Source organism: Papaver somniferum, chromosome 8 (assembly GCF_003573695.1).
Source record: "Papaver somniferum cultivar HN1 chromosome 8, ASM357369v1, whole genome shotgun sequence".
Classification (NCBI taxonomy): domain Eukaryota; kingdom Viridiplantae; phylum Streptophyta; class Magnoliopsida; order Ranunculales; family Papaveraceae; genus Papaver; species Papaver somniferum.
In genome coordinates, this window is record NC_039365.1 from 168,439,859 (window position 1) to 168,455,812 (window position 15,954).

Genomic DNA, 15,954 nt, shown 5'->3' on the forward strand with positions numbered 1-15,954 from the left:
AACATGTTATGCAGTCGTGAAAATGGATGCATAACCTGCTACACATCCGAAAATATGACTGCATTATGCATCGAGAAACTTGTTGCACAATATTTTATGCATCGAGAAAATAGATGCATAACCTGATACGCATCCGTAAATATGGATGCATACTGCATTATGCATCAATTTTTTATGTACGCACTAAAATCAATCAAAACAATGGTTACATAACTTTTTACAGATGCATAACTTTGTTATCCAAATGCATAATTTGTTATGCAGTGGAGAAAATGATTACATAATTCGTTATGCGTCTGCAGAATGTGTTATGCATCTTTTTTGGTGGCTGCATAATAGTTATGTATCAAGTTTTCGAAAATTTTGCCTAAAATGATGATCACCTCCGATTTTTTTCGTGAAAAATAAAAATTTGATATTCTTCTTTGTACTCGTTGTGTAGCTCTTTTAAAAAGATATCCAACGATATAAAATTTGTAAAATTCCAAGGCGCGGATTTTTAGATAAGTTATATCCAAGTTCCATTGCCAATTATACCCCCGATGCATAATTCATCATGCGGATGCATAATCTGTCATGCAGACATTTTTAATAATTTCATATAATTATGAGTTTCACGGAAATAATTATGAGTGTCACGGTACCTAAAATTAATTATGAACCTGACAATAAAAATATTATTTATTTTGGGTCTCCCCTGACTTTCTCGATTAAGATCCACCAAATAATGCCACTTATATTGTCATTATGAAAAATTGGTGCACAAGGGGCTATTATTAAGGGTGCACAGGAACCGAGCCGGACCGACGGACCGTCCCGGAACCGGTGGAACCGTACCTGGTTTTGTACCGAACCGAGGAACGGGGTACAGGTATCGGTCCTAAAATTAGGAACCGAGGCTAGGGAGGTACAGGTACACGGCCCTGACCTAGTCCCGTGCCGAACAGTACCGTCTGTACCGATTAGTTGTAGCCGTCAGATTTAGGGGATGATAGATCAATAATAACCGTTGGATTAAGTGGTGGTATATAAGCAAACATTATAGGGCTAGGGTTTCTATTCTCAATTTCGTTTATTTTTTCTTTCCGTCTCTCCTCTGTCTCTGAGAAGGAGAATAAGTGTAGAACTCTGTTGGATTACTCCTCTGTCTCGTTGATTGACATTGGTTTATGTCTCAGTTCTTACTAAGAGGTAATTAGATGTTGCGGATTTTGATTTATTTTTTTTTTCAATTTAGGTTAACGTTTCTTCTAATCTGCATCTTCTTATCTGTGTACCTCTCTTTCATTATAATCATGTTTTTGTTGATGATTCGTGAATAATCAAGACAAAGCTTTGATGTGTAATCATTACTTTTGTGAAGTTTTGAATCTTTTGATCTTGAAAGCTATGTCTGATTATATTAGGGTTTCACTTTCACAGGGTAAGACAAAGGGAAAAGAAAGGAACTGAACTGGATTAAGTATCAATCAGATTATCTAAGAGAGTGGAGAAAGAGAAGGAAAAGGTTAGAGATTTGTTGTTGTTTTGGATTATGTTGTTCCTAATTCACTATCTAGTGTCTAGTGCTAATCTTTGAATGGTAATGGTGCTGTTTTAGTAATTTGAGTACTTCTTTTTCTTTTTGTTAATGAAATTAGGGTGTTAGTAATTGTTCTGATTTCTAATTTACATGATTGCTAGAAGTAGGTAGATAATTAGTTGGTTACTCAATCTTTTTGGTGTTGTCAAAGTGCATTTACTTGCAGTGATGCTCTAATTTTGTGGTTTTGTAACTTTTGTTATAAAGTTAATATGGGTTAGGTGTTCCTACTAGTTACAATTAGCAATCTGGGATTACGATTTGGTTCATTATACTGCTGTTAGACTTTGTTGATGATGCTATATAAGTACCAAGTAGTTAACTGCAATTACATGTTAGAGCAGGACAAGAATGACAAGTAGTTAGTTCTTATGTTTCATGAATCTTCTTATGTTTCATCACCTCCATGTTTGTCTAAATAAAATGGATTTTATTGAAATGAAGAATCAATAGGTACTGAGAAGTCAATGTGAATAGGTTTTGTGTTGTTTAAAGTTTTGGGAGTACATAATATTGATTTGTTTATCTGACTTGTTGCAGGTAATCTTGATTAGTTGCTGAAATTTTTTATTGGACTAGAGACAGGCTAAGGAAGCCAATACAACTTGATCTTCTATCTGATTACATACCAGATGATGATGTTGAACTTGAAGAAGGTAACATACAATTATACAAGCATATATTGATATACATATTATATTATTACTTGTGTTTGGCAGTAATAGATATAGACTAATAGTTACTAACTGCTATTATTTGTTTTTGCAGCGTTACTTGGTCCTATCAACAATAATGCCACCACCACAAGTGCTGCTGACATGGATTAGAAGATCAAGATTCAAGACTTTGTATTTTTCATTGCCACCACTGTCCAGTCATTGCCATTGCAGCTCTAGCTGCATTGCTAGTTGTTTTTTTTTCTTTCAGATTTTCTCATTTTCAAGACTTAGTGTATGTGTTCGTGTGCTACTGCCTTGCTCTTTTTTTGGATTTTCAAGACTTTAGTGTGTGTGTTTGGCACTTTGGTTTGCTAGTATTATTGCTACTTTGTTCTTTGATTGATATATTACTTAATATATTGAAAAACAGGTAAAACAGGTATTTAGATTGTCTAGGAAAATGACAAAAATATATGTCTGGAAAAGTACCGACCGGTACCGGAACCGTACCTGGTACCGTACGTGTACCGAATGGTACCAGAACCGAGGTACAAGGTACAGGTACCGGTCCAAAATTTTGGAACCGAGATTAGGGAGGTACAAGTACTCGGTCTCACCAAGAACCGAGCCGAACAGTAACGTGTGCACCCTTAGCTATTATTACACTACTATTTTTTATGACCCTTTTTTACCGTCCTACTTTCGGATATCGCTCCAAAGTACTGTTGTTTTCTTTGGATCATGTTTGGGATTTCGGGCCCTTTTTGGATCACAAAGAAAATTTAGGACTCCAAGGTATCATTTCGCCCGCGTGACACATTTCGTATGACGAGGGGGAGTCTAGGTCATAAGAGAAATTTTAGGTTAGGAGACTTTTGTTCAAACTGACAGGATAATTTTGTCGAGGTTCACCTTTGTCAGGAAGGGAGTCGTCTATGTGGTGGCTTGTATATTGGTAGAAAGTGCAGTAAGGTCGAATTGCTTGCGAGCTTTATGGCGTTCCTCTGAGGCGTTGGAAAGGAATAGGTCACGATAGGCTAAGTTCACCGAATAGGACGTGCATTACCATCCCTTGCATTACTAATAGTCCCACATTGGCGAGTACGAAGTATTAGTACCAAAATGAAAGTAATAAATAAGGACCGAAAATACTCTAGTGTCGCATGAACCTTCAGGCAGATAATGGGAAATGATGAGTGGTCAAAACTCACTTAATTCTATGTGAGAATTGGGTGTCCACCCTAAGCCTGGTTACGACAATATGGGCACTCCCATTTGTTACCCATCTGATCCCTACCCCCACCTTTTAAAACGAAAAATCAAAATTTTTACTTTCGAGGAGCAGTATATCAAATTGCTACTTGAATATCAAATTGGTTACTTTTTAATCTGTATCAGATGATACAGACGCATGTATAGTGTAATTAACTAGATCTAATTTTGAACGATCTTCAGCAAGGGCCAGTTTTGCCACAGGCCCACAGCCTGTCCCTCAGGTAGAACTTTGGTTCTTCCATAGACCATAGTTCCAGTTACTCCCTTCTAAGTTCTATCAAACAATTTTTGCCAGTGGTGTCTCCTTCACTGTCACTACTGTTTGTGCTGCTATTTTACGCGATTCTGTTTTGGCAATGAACCCGTGAAGAGCCTTTTCATTTGACTCTCACAATTGCACCCAGCAAACCAGACCTGGTCAAATTGCCAAGTGAGCTCTGACAGAATTACTTCTAAAATGGACAGAAATACGATTGACATGGGTTGGCTTGATACTGCCAAGTTTGCTCTTGCTCCATATAGAGGAACCTTAGTCCCTTGTATCATCAGAGATACCATTTTTGTTTAAAAATGGGAAAGAAACGAAAGTTAAAACTCAAAATCAAGCCCACGTTAACTACATTTATGCAAATTCTACTTGTATGGAAAACCTGGATATCAGCAGGTACGTTCTGAAGTACAGTACCGGTGAGACTGCTTCTCAATAAGTTAGAATAGGAGAGAGTTTGATGAGGTGACAAAAGGATTGGAATGGAAGCCAATGGTGGCTAGCGAATTTAATCTCCTAAATATAGAGATTGGGCTTTAGTTTAGTCCCACACCTTTCATTCACGTAATAAAAATCCGTTTATATGCACTGAGGTGCGCCATAAGAAGGCACATCTGATAAAATTGGAACGATAAGGAAAAGATTAGCATGACCCCTGCGCAAAGATGACACGCACAAATCGAGAAATGGTCCAAATTTTTTTGCTTTTCTTTTTTCTGCTTCAGTTTCTATAGATCCGGCTGGGTATCTGCTGCTTATGAAACAAATCTTTTGCTTGAGTTTGCGGTGAGGCAGATGTGGACGGTCCCCTTCCAAGTTAAGTCTTTCTCTTTGAGGAAGATAGTAGAGCATTATAACCTGTAAAGATTACATGTTTGGTTTTGAAAGTTTTAATTCTTAAATTAGGACGATGTTTATTAATATACGAGCGAAACATAGATATATTTACAATTGGGCAGACAAGACTGTTACTGTCCAATACTAGTAAACTTGGCGGCACCAGCCTTCATGTAGATTGAGAACCATCCTCAACAGTCAGCACCATGCTTGGCAAGAAGGTCTGCGGTATTACAATATGCACCCTTGTCTTACACCCTCGGAGGATATGCTTCTCTTTTGCTCATGCGTCCATAATGCATCCTTATGTTCTCTGTGAACCAATTATGAGCGGCCAATACCAATTAATCTCAAAAGGTTGTTTCCGGGTTCGTTCCAGTAGAAACCCTGTACGAGGATAGGAAAGACATTGCATGCTGCAAGAATATAGATCACCAAAGCATGCTTTCCCATCCATTCAAAAACCAAAGTTGGTTTTCTGGAACCAAATACATCAACCATCACATAAATTGCGACAAAAAGAATGCCTGCAGCACCAACAGTAACGCATGTGTAGCTTAAAGAGTAGAGGGCTTTGTTTATGTGCATCCCGCAGAAGTTCAAAGCGAATCCAGCAATAACTAGACCAGCAGCAGGGTTTATCCAAGATATTATCCTATGCTTGTGATCCTTGAAATGTACTATTATATGCCCAAAATGCAGACCAATCATGCAGGTAACAACTGCCATCACAGAACTTAAAATTCCTTCAGGGTCGAATGGGGCTTGACACCAGCTAGGTGCATTCGGTGGAAGCGGGCCTTTATCTGGTGAGTTGATGCTGCATTCCTTGGTCCGAGTGTAGGCGGGTTTCTTGTATAAATGTTGAATTCCAAACAATTTACGGTCAATCATTCCAACAGCATTACAGGCAGGTCCAGTGTCTCCGCGAACTCCACAATTTACCAATGTTGTATTTGAAGAGAAAGCGGAGTTTTCACTAGGAATTTGGTACTCCCAGTCAGCAACATGTAGCCCATACAACAGTGCAGTATATGTCACAGTAAGAACCAGAACAAATATCCACTGGAATTTATACTTCTTAAGCATAGATCGTCCTGATTTCACAACGCCCTCCCTCTTGAGCCAAATCTCACACACAGCTGTTAACAGATATGCTATCGCAATCCTCTGTAAGGTACCCATCAGTCTAATTTGTAGAATATCAACACCAAAAGTTAGGTCGTGTACACCATGTAAATAACCGCCTTGAAGCAGAATGCCGAAGACAAAAAGCTTGAGTGCCCGAAGCACAGCCTTCTTGGTTGCATCAATTTTGCAGGGCAGTTTCTTATATGCGAGCGCAAGAGCAACTCCAACAATAAACATGAAGAACGGCATCACAAAATCAGCCAAAGTAACACCATTCCATGGGGAATGATTAATTGCAGGTAAGATACCACCAGCTTGATCTACAAGTACCATAAGCGCCACCGTGAGTCCTCTGAATACATCGAGAGAAACCAGACGCGGCGTCTTCAAAGCAACATCTCTCCCACCACCATCAGTACTGCTATTACTAATACTATTGTTATTGCTTGTTGAACCGTTCGGAATCAGTATGCAGTGATGATCATTACGAGCCTGTGTTGAAGAATTCATAACTGACAAATCTTTATCAGCCATTGACACAAATTTCTGCTTGTTAATATTGCTATCCAGAAGAAGAAGAAAGAATAAAAGAATGTCTTCTGCGATATTGGAGTATTTGTTTATATAGAGGTTCGTATTTCGTTTTCCGAACCTCTTCTCTTAAATAGGACGAATGCCAAAACCGAAACAAAGTAGGATCTTCAGATAGATTCTAAAAATTGTTTCTCTCTTTTTTACTAGTTTCCTGACCTTGGTTTTGTTTTCTCTATCAAACCTACCGAGTTTTTCAAGTTCCAAGAACGTAAATTTTAGGTCATCAAATAAAAAAATATATCGTCTAGAATTTTGCATCATAACTCGAAATTTCCACATGGCGAAATTGATTTGGGGTCACAGCTTGTGCAGATTTTGGATCCATGAGAAAGGTTTAGGTCATGATACGATGAGCCACATGCCCCCTAGTACAAAAGAGATAAAGTTGATATATTGTTAATCACTTTTAGGTGGGAAAAATGTTGGTTAAATGCATTGTTAGAACTTAGAAGCCTAACATATCAGATACTCCACATACGTACAAACAAATTAAGTGATCCAGGCAATAGCTTGTTTCACAAAGACCCGGCGGCATTGGCTAGCCAACCTTGTGCATGATTTATGCATCCGAAACAAAGACGCCTGTTGGCCTGTGTGTAAAGATAAAGTATAGCTATATTAAAAATACAAAGATGTTCATCGTCATCTTATAAAGATAAATAAAGACGTGTAAAATTGCTCAAAAGGTGATTACAAGAATGGAATAGACAGCCCATTCTCTATAGGGGAAGCGCGAACTTGTGGAGTTTCTTGTCTCTTGGTGAGATGCCAATTCGTCACTCAAGTAAACTATTCTTATTTAGTTGGGTTAAACTTTTATGTAACTAAAATGCGTGTCCGAATGTCTGCCGTTCAAGCGCAGTCATAATGGACAGCAAAGTGAAAGTTATATTTATTTTTGGAAGGATTGTAAATTAACCTATTTAAAAATCAATTACCTAATAAAAAAACTGGGTACTTGCGCACCCCTAGTTTTTGAGACTGACAAGTTTGGATTGTTAAACGACCGAACAACTTTGTCCTGCTTGCAGTGACGGAACCAAGGTTATTCTTTGCTAGGGTCAAACCAAATCTATTTTTCTAACTCCGTAAAGAACTAAATTTGAAATCTCAATACTGAAATTTACCCTAGTAAATTTATACTGTAATTCAAAAACTAGGAACGGGTTGAGACATAGAGGTGTCGAGATAGACAGTGACTTATGTGTTTTTTGCAATTCTGTAAGAGAAACAACGGATCATATGTTCTTGCATTGTTCTTATTCTTTTGAGGTTTGGAACTATTTCATAAAAGCCTTCAGAATATCGTGGCCACTGCCGAAGACTCTTTTTGATTTGTTTGAAGCGTGGGATACAAACGTCTTACAGGGAAGAGGTAAAATGGTTTGGAGGATATCCTATTTGTTGGAGATTATGGAAAGAACGGAATGGGAGAGTTTTTGGGGCTAGAAAGAATGATGCTACGGAGATTGTTGATCTTGTCAAACAACTTGTCGTTGTATGGTCATGTGATTCCGATATGTTTAAATTTGTTACCGCTAGTCTCATTTGGAGCAATAGGGAGACTCTCGTGAATGAGTAACTTCCTTTGTACTTTGTAAGGTACTTTTCTTTTTAATACTCCCTCCGTCCCTAATTAGTTGAGCTATTTGGTTTTAAATTTTTGTCCCACAAATAGACGAGTCATTTCACAAATCAAGGGGATATTTCTAAAACTACCATTTTAATTGATTATTGTTAATATAAGAAATATGTATAATTTGATAGTCATGTTGATCCGTTAAGTAGGTGTTTTAAAATGCTTTTCAACGGTATAAAATTTACGAAAAACCGTGGTATAGTTTAAGAGATAAATCATTTCGAAGTTTTACAAATTATTATCCATAAGAGCATACTTGTAAAAAATAGTTAAACATACTCCCCTTCTTTTCTTTCCTTAATAATTGTGCAAACTACAAATGACTCAACTAATTAGGGACGAAAGGAGTATAGCATTTTATTCAAAAAATATACTGCACCCACTAGTCTGCGTGCAGCTCCGTCACTGGTCACTTGGAAGATGCAGATTGATAAAGTTTTAGGCCGTGATTTATATTTTAAAATCACTATAAATATATGGATGGCAGTGTAGTTATTTCGCGAGATAAATTTTGAGTTGTAAACAACTTGTAAGCTACGTGAAAAAATCTAGTCACAATACATATTTTGGCTTTCGGGTTATCGACAGATTTTCGATCTCCGGGAAGTTTTTAGGTTTTTTCTTGAAACAAGAAATAATTGGATTTATGGAGGATCAGTTACATAGGTGGGTTCTATTCTCAACAAGTTGAGATATGATCTCTAGAGGAATATAACTAGACCAAGAATGACTTGAACCTTTAATTCTAGCTAACTTGGACAATATGTCCCCAACTTTATTTTTCTCTTTTGTAATGTAATAGCATTTCCAAGAGTTGTTACATCTAAAAAATTTTTGAATGTCTTTGATCGTATTCAGGGAGACGCCAATCTATCGGGGAGATTTTAGGTTATGATGTAGATTTTAAGGTGCATGATTTTGTTTGGATCATGCGATATGGCTAGGGCTGGCAATGGATAACCGATATTCGATATCCATTTCCGAAATCCGACATCCTATAGGATTTAATCCGACATATCGGATAACGGATATCGGAATCCGATATGCTATCGGATATTTCCTCTTAACGATATCGATATCGGAATATGCTGTTTCCGTTAGGTTAATATCCGATATCCGATAGTCTAGGGGTGTACTTGTAATTTCCTACCCCTAGGTATATGTGTCGCATGTCGGGAGAGAATAACTCATTTCATTCATTCTACCAAAAGTCCGTTTTTTCTCATTCTCTAACAGTGATTCACTGGTTCGTGATTTGATCGAGAGAGGGGGACTGAGCGATCGATTTGATCGTGATTTGGTCGAGAATATTGATGATTAGAGACTCTCAATCAAGAAGTAAGTCATTGTTTGTGTTTTCTATTATTGTTTCGAAGTTTAGGTTTTTTTCCCCAAATCGATTGCGTATTTAATTGTTTTTGTTGTCTATTATTGTTGCGAATAGTGGATTGTAGGTGGGTTTGATGTATATTTTGAATTATAAAATTGTATGATGTTTAATTTTGATTTTAGAGAGTTAGGGTTTGTGATTTTCTTCCCTAAATTAGAAATTAGGGTTTATAAGAAGAACTTAGAAGGGAAATAACTGTTTGAGTTTCTATTGGATTTATATGAATTTGAAATTCTTTGTTGTATGGAATCAAAAAATCAAAGTATTTGAGAACTAATTTTGTCTTTACTTCCTTTGTTCCTTCAGCAATAACTAGTTGCCAAAGGAAATAGTTTGAAGAAGCAAGATTGATCCAAGGGTTAAAGCTTTTGTATCGTCTGGAGGATCATCTTCTTGGCACATATCAAGTAGGTTTTCTATCTGTTAAAGCAAGTTAATGCCTTATCGATTGTTTCGAATTTGAATCTTCCTTTTAGTTTAATTTTGTCATTTCTATGTTAATATGTCAACTGATTTCAAGAAATCTTTGTGAGATTTTGCCCCTGCTACTTTCATTTTTATACTATTTGGAATCACTATTTGTAGTAGAAAACGATCAAGTAAATGTAGAAAAGAGGAAAGTAAATGACCAAAACAACAGAGCCTGGAGTTATACAGTTATGAGTGTAAGGAATGATTCACCATGCCAAATAACAACATTTGTACCTGAATAAGGATTTTGACGATAAAAGCTTAGATGTCAGGTTTCTCCTAAAGAGACAACTGTGATCTCGGTGCTAATGAAAGAGTTCTTTCCTTCTTGAACCTGAACTTGTTGACAACAACACCTCCATTCTTATTTCGGATTTTGTGCCTGTTAGCAAATGAACAAACTGGTGTTGTAATACGGGTTTATATAATCTTTCACATGAGGTGTAGTAACCATATACTGCATTTGATTGTATTGTATGGCATGAAAGTAGCTGCTGTGTTTATAGAGGGTATTAGAGATTGTGTTAAGTATGTAAAGTCTTCGCAAGCTAGGAAAGAGAAGTTTGAAACAACATTGACACAATTTAGATTGTCTGGAGAAGTTAGTTTAGATGTGGACACAAGGTGGAACTCCACTTTTACGATGCTTAAGAATGCAATTAAACTGCGAGAAGGTTTTCATAGACTTAGTGAGTTCGATTCTGACTTCGATATTCTGCCATCAAGTGAGCAGTGGGACCAAGGAATAGAAATTTGTAATTGTTTAGAGGCCTTTAATAATATTTCAACTGAGTTTGCAGGGATTAAGTATCCAACTGCGAATCTTTATTACAATGGGGTATACAAAATTAACCAAAGCATCACAAGTTGGGAAGATAGTACTTTTGAGTATGTCAGAGAAATGGGGTTGAAAATGAGAGAAAAGTTTAATGCATACTGGAGTGAAAGTAACTTGATTATGAGCATTTGAGTGGTTTTAGATCCAAGATATAACACAAAATGGGTTAGGTTCACATATAAGATAATTTTTGGGGATAATGAACGTGCATCAGTTGAGTATGAGAAGTTCAGAATAGACTTGACCAAAATTTTCAAGGCATATGAATCTCAAAACAACACTTCAGCTCCTGCTTTCTTTAGCAACTCTGTCTCTCGCATGGATGTAAGAGGCCCAGGTACAACTAACCCAGATTATGCTACTTTTCTGTTGGAAAATGATGAATATGATGTTAAAAAATCTGAGTTAGAGACGTACTTAGAAGAACCAATTCTTCCAACTGTGTCACCCCAAGATGAATACAATTTTGATATATTGAGTTGGTGGAAGCTAAGTGCCGCTAAGTACCCAATTCTATCAAAGATAGCAAGGGATGTGTTGGCTGTTCCGGTGACCAGTGTAGCATCAGAGTCCATGTTCAGCGATGGTGGAAGGGTTCTAACAACACACAGAGCTTCATTAAGTCCAGAATTAGTCCAAGCACTTCTATGCTTAAGTGATTGGCTGCCAGGCTCCTTTGATGCAGGTAAATCTTCTTTTCCTTTGCTTAGTTCTTTTCCTTTGCTTTTCTGTGATGCATCATGTACCATTAGTTGATCGAACAACAATTGAATCTTTCATTTTCTGCAACAACCAAGGAAAGCATAATCATGAGCATGACCATGAGTATTAAGTAGCATGAGTATGGACAAACATGTATAAACCCTGTTGCTAGTATAACTCCACCTGCAAATGCGCTTTTATCATAAAGAATATATTGTTTCGTTTGTTTCGTTTTGTTTCGTTTAAACCCTGTTGCTAGTATAAACCATGTTTGCTTCTCTTTTGTTTCGTTTGTGAATGCAGATATGGAAGTCATCGACTGAAGTTGATGCAATGATGCAACATATAACCAGGCATCCAAGGAAGATCATCACTAGCAAGTTGTTTGAAATTATTGTTAAGTCTATGTACAAGAAGGCATGGTTTTTTCTCTTTTGTTGTTGTGTACTTTAGTTTGCAGACTGTTTGGTTGGGTGTTTGTAGTTTTTTTCTTCATGTGTGATGTGACTGAGACACTGGAGTAATGTTTGTGTGGGTTTTTCTGTCTTTCAGTTAAGCTAAACACTTGAAAATTCCGTTAAATTTCAGATTTTACTTCTGTCCAACAAAACCGGATATTAACGGATAAAAATCCGATATCCGATAGGTTAACCTTAACCTTATCGAATTGGATTTTCGATATCCGTCGGATGTTATCGGATATCGGATATCCAATAACCCTTAATCTTAACCTTATCGGTATGGCCAATATCCGGCGGATATTTATCCATTGCCAGCCCTAGATATGGCGAATAATTTGGGGCTTTGCGCCATTTGGATAACTAAGCAAATTTAGGACTACAAGGAACAATTTGGCTCGCGCGGCAGATCTTGGACGATGAGAGTCTCTAGGTCGTAAGAGAAATTTTGGGTTACGAGAAACGCAAGATCAGTTCGTTGAGGGTTCGTTCACCTTTCCAGTGAAGGGAGTCAATATTGGTCGAAAGCGCAACAAGGCCAATTGCAGCTTGCGAGCTTTGTGGCGTTCCTCTGAGGCGTGGGAAAGGTATATAGGTCGCGTTAGGCTAAGTTCACTGAATAGACTTGCATTACTAATAGTCCCACATTGACGAGCACGGAGAATCAGTACCAAAATGAAAGTTATAAATACGGACGGAAAATACTTGTGAAAGGCATGATCCTTCAGGCAGATAAGGGGAAATGATGAGTGGTCAAAACTCACATTCTATGTGAGAATTGGGTGTCCAGCCTAAGCCTGGTTACGACAATATGGGCACTCCCATTTGTTACCGATCTGATCCCTACCCACCTTTTAAAACTTAAAATCAATTTTTTTTTTACTGCAGGAGCAGTACCTTCTTTTTTTTTACTAAATATCAAAATATGCCATGTACAAGTCCCGCCCAGCCTTTTCATCGACTCGAACTATGATTAACATGGGTTGGCTTGATAATGAGGTTGATTCATTTTGCTCCAAGTAAAATGAAGCAGTGCAGTGCTTGATTCAGATCGATAACTCAAGCAAACGACTTGGTGACAAAAATACTCTTAACATCATCATAAAGTAATAGCAGATAAAACCATTACGTAGTCATCCCATTATTGTGAAAAAACTTAACAGTAAACATGAGTTCTTCCCCTAAAAGATACACTCTTCATAGCGAGAAACATACCACTTTTATCCTAATGAAATGGAAATCTTAATCGTATGTGCACGCGGTTTCATTGAATTTGATTGGTTTAGTGATACTAGAGTCAATTATCACAGGACAACTAACGTGTTTCCTGTGTCTTGACTTAACAAGCTTACCTACAACATTACCTCGTGTATAAATTCTGAATTCTATCATGAGTGGAACTCCACCTTTGTTATCTGACACTGCCAAGCTTGCTCCTGCTCCATATAGAGGAACCTTAGTTCCTTCTATCATCAGAGATACCGTTCTGCGACTTTTTCTTGGTTGGAAGTATTTCTTCAACTGCATCATTTGTAAACCGAAAATAAACAAAAGTTAGAATCCAAAATCAAGCAAACATAAACTAGTTCGTCGGTGTACATTTATGCAAATTCATCAGTTCAGGAATCGCGATATTTTTTCCGATTTCATTTTGGACAAGCAAAAGCAGATTCATTGAGAAAAAGTGTTAAGCTAGTAAAACAGATTTCTATCGCTTGACTTGCTGCCAAGTCTAATTCAAGCTCTTAACTGGGTTGCTTGGCTAAGTCCCTCAAGTCTCATTACCGGTCATACACTGATTTAACAACAAAAGGTTTAGCATTTTCAGACCACAAATGTATTTATACCTGGCCATTTGCAACTGGAATCTGCGAATAGATGAGATTGACAGGACTTGAACTGACGTGAATGCCGAAAAATGTTGCTGGGTTATATACATGCACCTTCAGTGAACAGTTCACTGTCAGCATCTTGGTTGGAACGCCTGTGATGTCCGATCCCTCTCCGAAATAGAAATTATTGACCGATAAACTCTGCAATGACACCAAATCAAATACTCAGACATTGGCAATTCAATGTAATTTCAAGACGGTATTTGATGGAAGTTGGAAAGATATAGTGTGCCACTAAGTAACAAAGTTCTTGCATATCCTACATAGCTGTAGAACAAATGCAGAGGAAGAACGGCAAAGCAAATTTATCCTAGAAGAAAAAGCAATTAAGTAGAGTATGAACACAGGAAACCCCTGGCTCTAAAAGCAAAAGCATGGGAAGCTAAGAAATCATGCTTACGCTAACCACAACTAAACAAACAAAACTTTTGAAGTGCACAAAACAAACACAATTTAAATGGTCCACAACAAAAGATGGTATTTGTTCTTTCTTCCTAGTCTACTTCAAAATAACAATTAGAACATGAAAGTTGTATCCTCTTGCCGTGAAATTAAGAATTTGAATCTTTGTCGAATCCCATCCAAAGCTTTCCTATCTCATAAAACATCTGTGATATTTCAAATTGGTACTACAAAGACATCCAAAATCAAGAAACAGGAACTCCCAGCTCATCAACTAAGATAGCACCAATTCAGAACAACAAATACGAAACAAGGTCATTCACTACAGACAAAGCTAGCATTCCTATCCCAAATACCACATCTATGATACTTCAAATTGGTAAATACCATGATATCGAAATTCAAGAAAGAAGAACTCCCATCTCATTAACAATAGCACCAATCCGGACAGCAAACACGAAACAACATGGCATTACTTCCAAATTCAATTGCAATTCTGACCCAACACTTTCTTCAATTTCTATTCTACTAACATACATAAAATTCCCTACTTATAACCAGGGACAGAGCCGACTATCAGCCAAGTAAGATTAAATTGGGGGGGGGGGGCAATTGCCCCACTAGCTCCTAAAGGATAATATACCCAAAAATCAAACATGGGTCTAAATCCATTAAAACCTCAATAAAATAATGAAATCAAGAACAGTCTCCAATCTAATAAAATAATGGGTTACCAAAACAAACATTCAACAAATCAAATTAAAAAATTGAAACAAAATTCACATACCTTAACCACAACCTCAGGCACAAAACGTCTACTGGCACCCCAAATGATAAGACAAAACACACTAAAAAGAAACACAAATGCAACCAACCCACCAAAAATCTGACACCTTCTTGAAACCCCATCATCATAATCAAATTCATTATAAGAACCTTCTTCTCTAATAACATTACACTCAGGCCAACCTTTATCATTATGTCTCTTATTCCTAATTTTCCTTCCTGAAGATGATCTAAAAGTACCAGAGAATCTACTAGCTGATGATGCTCTTGAATGTCTACCATAAGATGGATGTGATGGTGATTCCATGGGACTGTTATACACTGGTGTTGCTTGCATTGAAGATGATTTGTCCCCATCATCATGACTATCTCTTGATGGGCTTTGTACATAATATACTGGTCTACTTTTTGGACTTGATATTGGTGATGATGGTGCTAAACTTGTTACATCTGAATCTGATTTTGCATGCATCATCTTCCCCTCCAAACCCAATTTTCTTCACACCAAAAAGATGGGTTTTGATTGAAATTCACAAAAACAATCACAGAATTCACAAAATCAGGAAATTCTGTAAACAGAGTGTAACGTAAACATTTATAGCACAGAAAAACGTCTGAAAAAAAGGGTTTATGAAGAATTCTAGTGTTGAATAATTCAAAGCTTCAATCCAGTGATGAAGAACAGAAAGGAGAGAGATTTAAGGGGAATTTTTCAGAAGTGAAGTGCCAGAGAAATCTTCTGGTTGTTTTCTCTCCAACTTTATGACTGAAGTGGTAAGTGTGGTTTGGGGGTTCGGGATTAGGTTCGGAGGACACGAGCCAACACGAGGAGAGTTGATTGGCAACACAATTGTCGGCAACGATTTTTGTTTATGTGGACGCTGTTTGCTTTTCATTTCTCTTTGTTTTGTTTTTATTTAATACTCGTGTCGTGTTCGTGTGTTGTGGAAGTTTATACGGTCTGGCTGGCTGGCTGGCTGGCTAGTGATATTTCGTGACCCTACTTCTTGTTTACATGTTATTATCGCAG

The 15,954-nt window shown here is 37.3% G+C and overlaps 2 protein-coding genes and 3 non-coding genes across 5 annotated transcripts; 3 read left to right on the forward strand and 2 right to left on the reverse strand.

Moving 5' to 3' along the window:
• The first annotated feature begins 3,425 nt into the window (after positions 1–3,425).
• On the forward strand, positions 3,426–3,535 carry LOC113307294. The gene has a single exon (XR_003339086.1). It is a non-coding gene; the product is annotated as a small nucleolar RNA Z279/snoR105/snoR108 (small nucleolar RNA).
• Positions 3,536–4,379: 844 nt separating this feature from the next.
• On the forward strand, positions 4,380–4,485 carry LOC113307036. Its single transcript, XR_003339003.1, has one exon. It is a non-coding gene; the product is annotated as a U6 spliceosomal RNA (small nuclear RNA).
• Positions 4,486–4,681: 196 nt separating this feature from the next.
• LOC113306952 (heparan-alpha-glucosaminide N-acetyltransferase-like) lies at positions 4,682–6,506 on the reverse strand. The gene has a single exon (XM_026555871.1). The coding sequence runs from the start codon at positions 6,284–6,286 to the stop codon at positions 4,946–4,948; it is 1,341 nt and encodes a 446-aa protein (XP_026411656.1). The 5' UTR covers positions 6,287–6,506; the 3' UTR covers positions 4,682–4,945.
• Positions 6,507–12,581: 6,075 nt separating this feature from the next.
• On the forward strand, positions 12,582–12,688 carry LOC113307295. The gene has a single exon (XR_003339087.1). It is a non-coding gene; the product is annotated as a small nucleolar RNA Z279/snoR105/snoR108 (small nucleolar RNA).
• Positions 12,689–12,920: 232 nt separating this feature from the next.
• On the reverse strand, positions 12,921–15,704 carry LOC113303902. Its single transcript, XM_026552989.1, has 3 exons — positions 14,926–15,704; positions 13,692–13,877; positions 12,921–13,365 (listed from the first exon to the last, which is right to left on the reverse strand). The coding sequence occupies exons 1-3, from the start codon at positions 15,397–15,399 to the stop codon at positions 13,087–13,089; spliced, it is 939 nt and encodes a 312-aa protein (XP_026408774.1). The 5' UTR covers positions 15,400–15,704; the 3' UTR covers positions 12,921–13,086.
• Positions 15,705–15,954: the final 250 nt, after the last annotated feature.

Excerpts from the sequence above, each read along its gene's own strand:
- LOC113306952 (XM_026555871.1), bottom strand. The coding sequence starts at position 6,286 with ATGGCTGATAAAGATTTGTCAGTTATGAATTCTTCAACACAGGCTCGT.
- LOC113303902 (XM_026552989.1), bottom strand. The coding sequence starts at position 15,399 with ATGATGCATGCAAAATCAGATTCAGATGTAACAAGTTTAGCACCATCA. Across the intron at positions 13,878-14,925 it reads TGCCTGAGGTTGTGGTTAAG|AGTTTATCGGTCAATAATTT; the intron begins GTATGTGAATTT and ends GTGTCATTGCAG. Across the intron at positions 13,366-13,691 it reads TTCCAGTTGCAAATGGCCAG|TTGAAGAAATACTTCCAACC; the intron begins GTATAAATACAT and ends CAAATGATGCAG.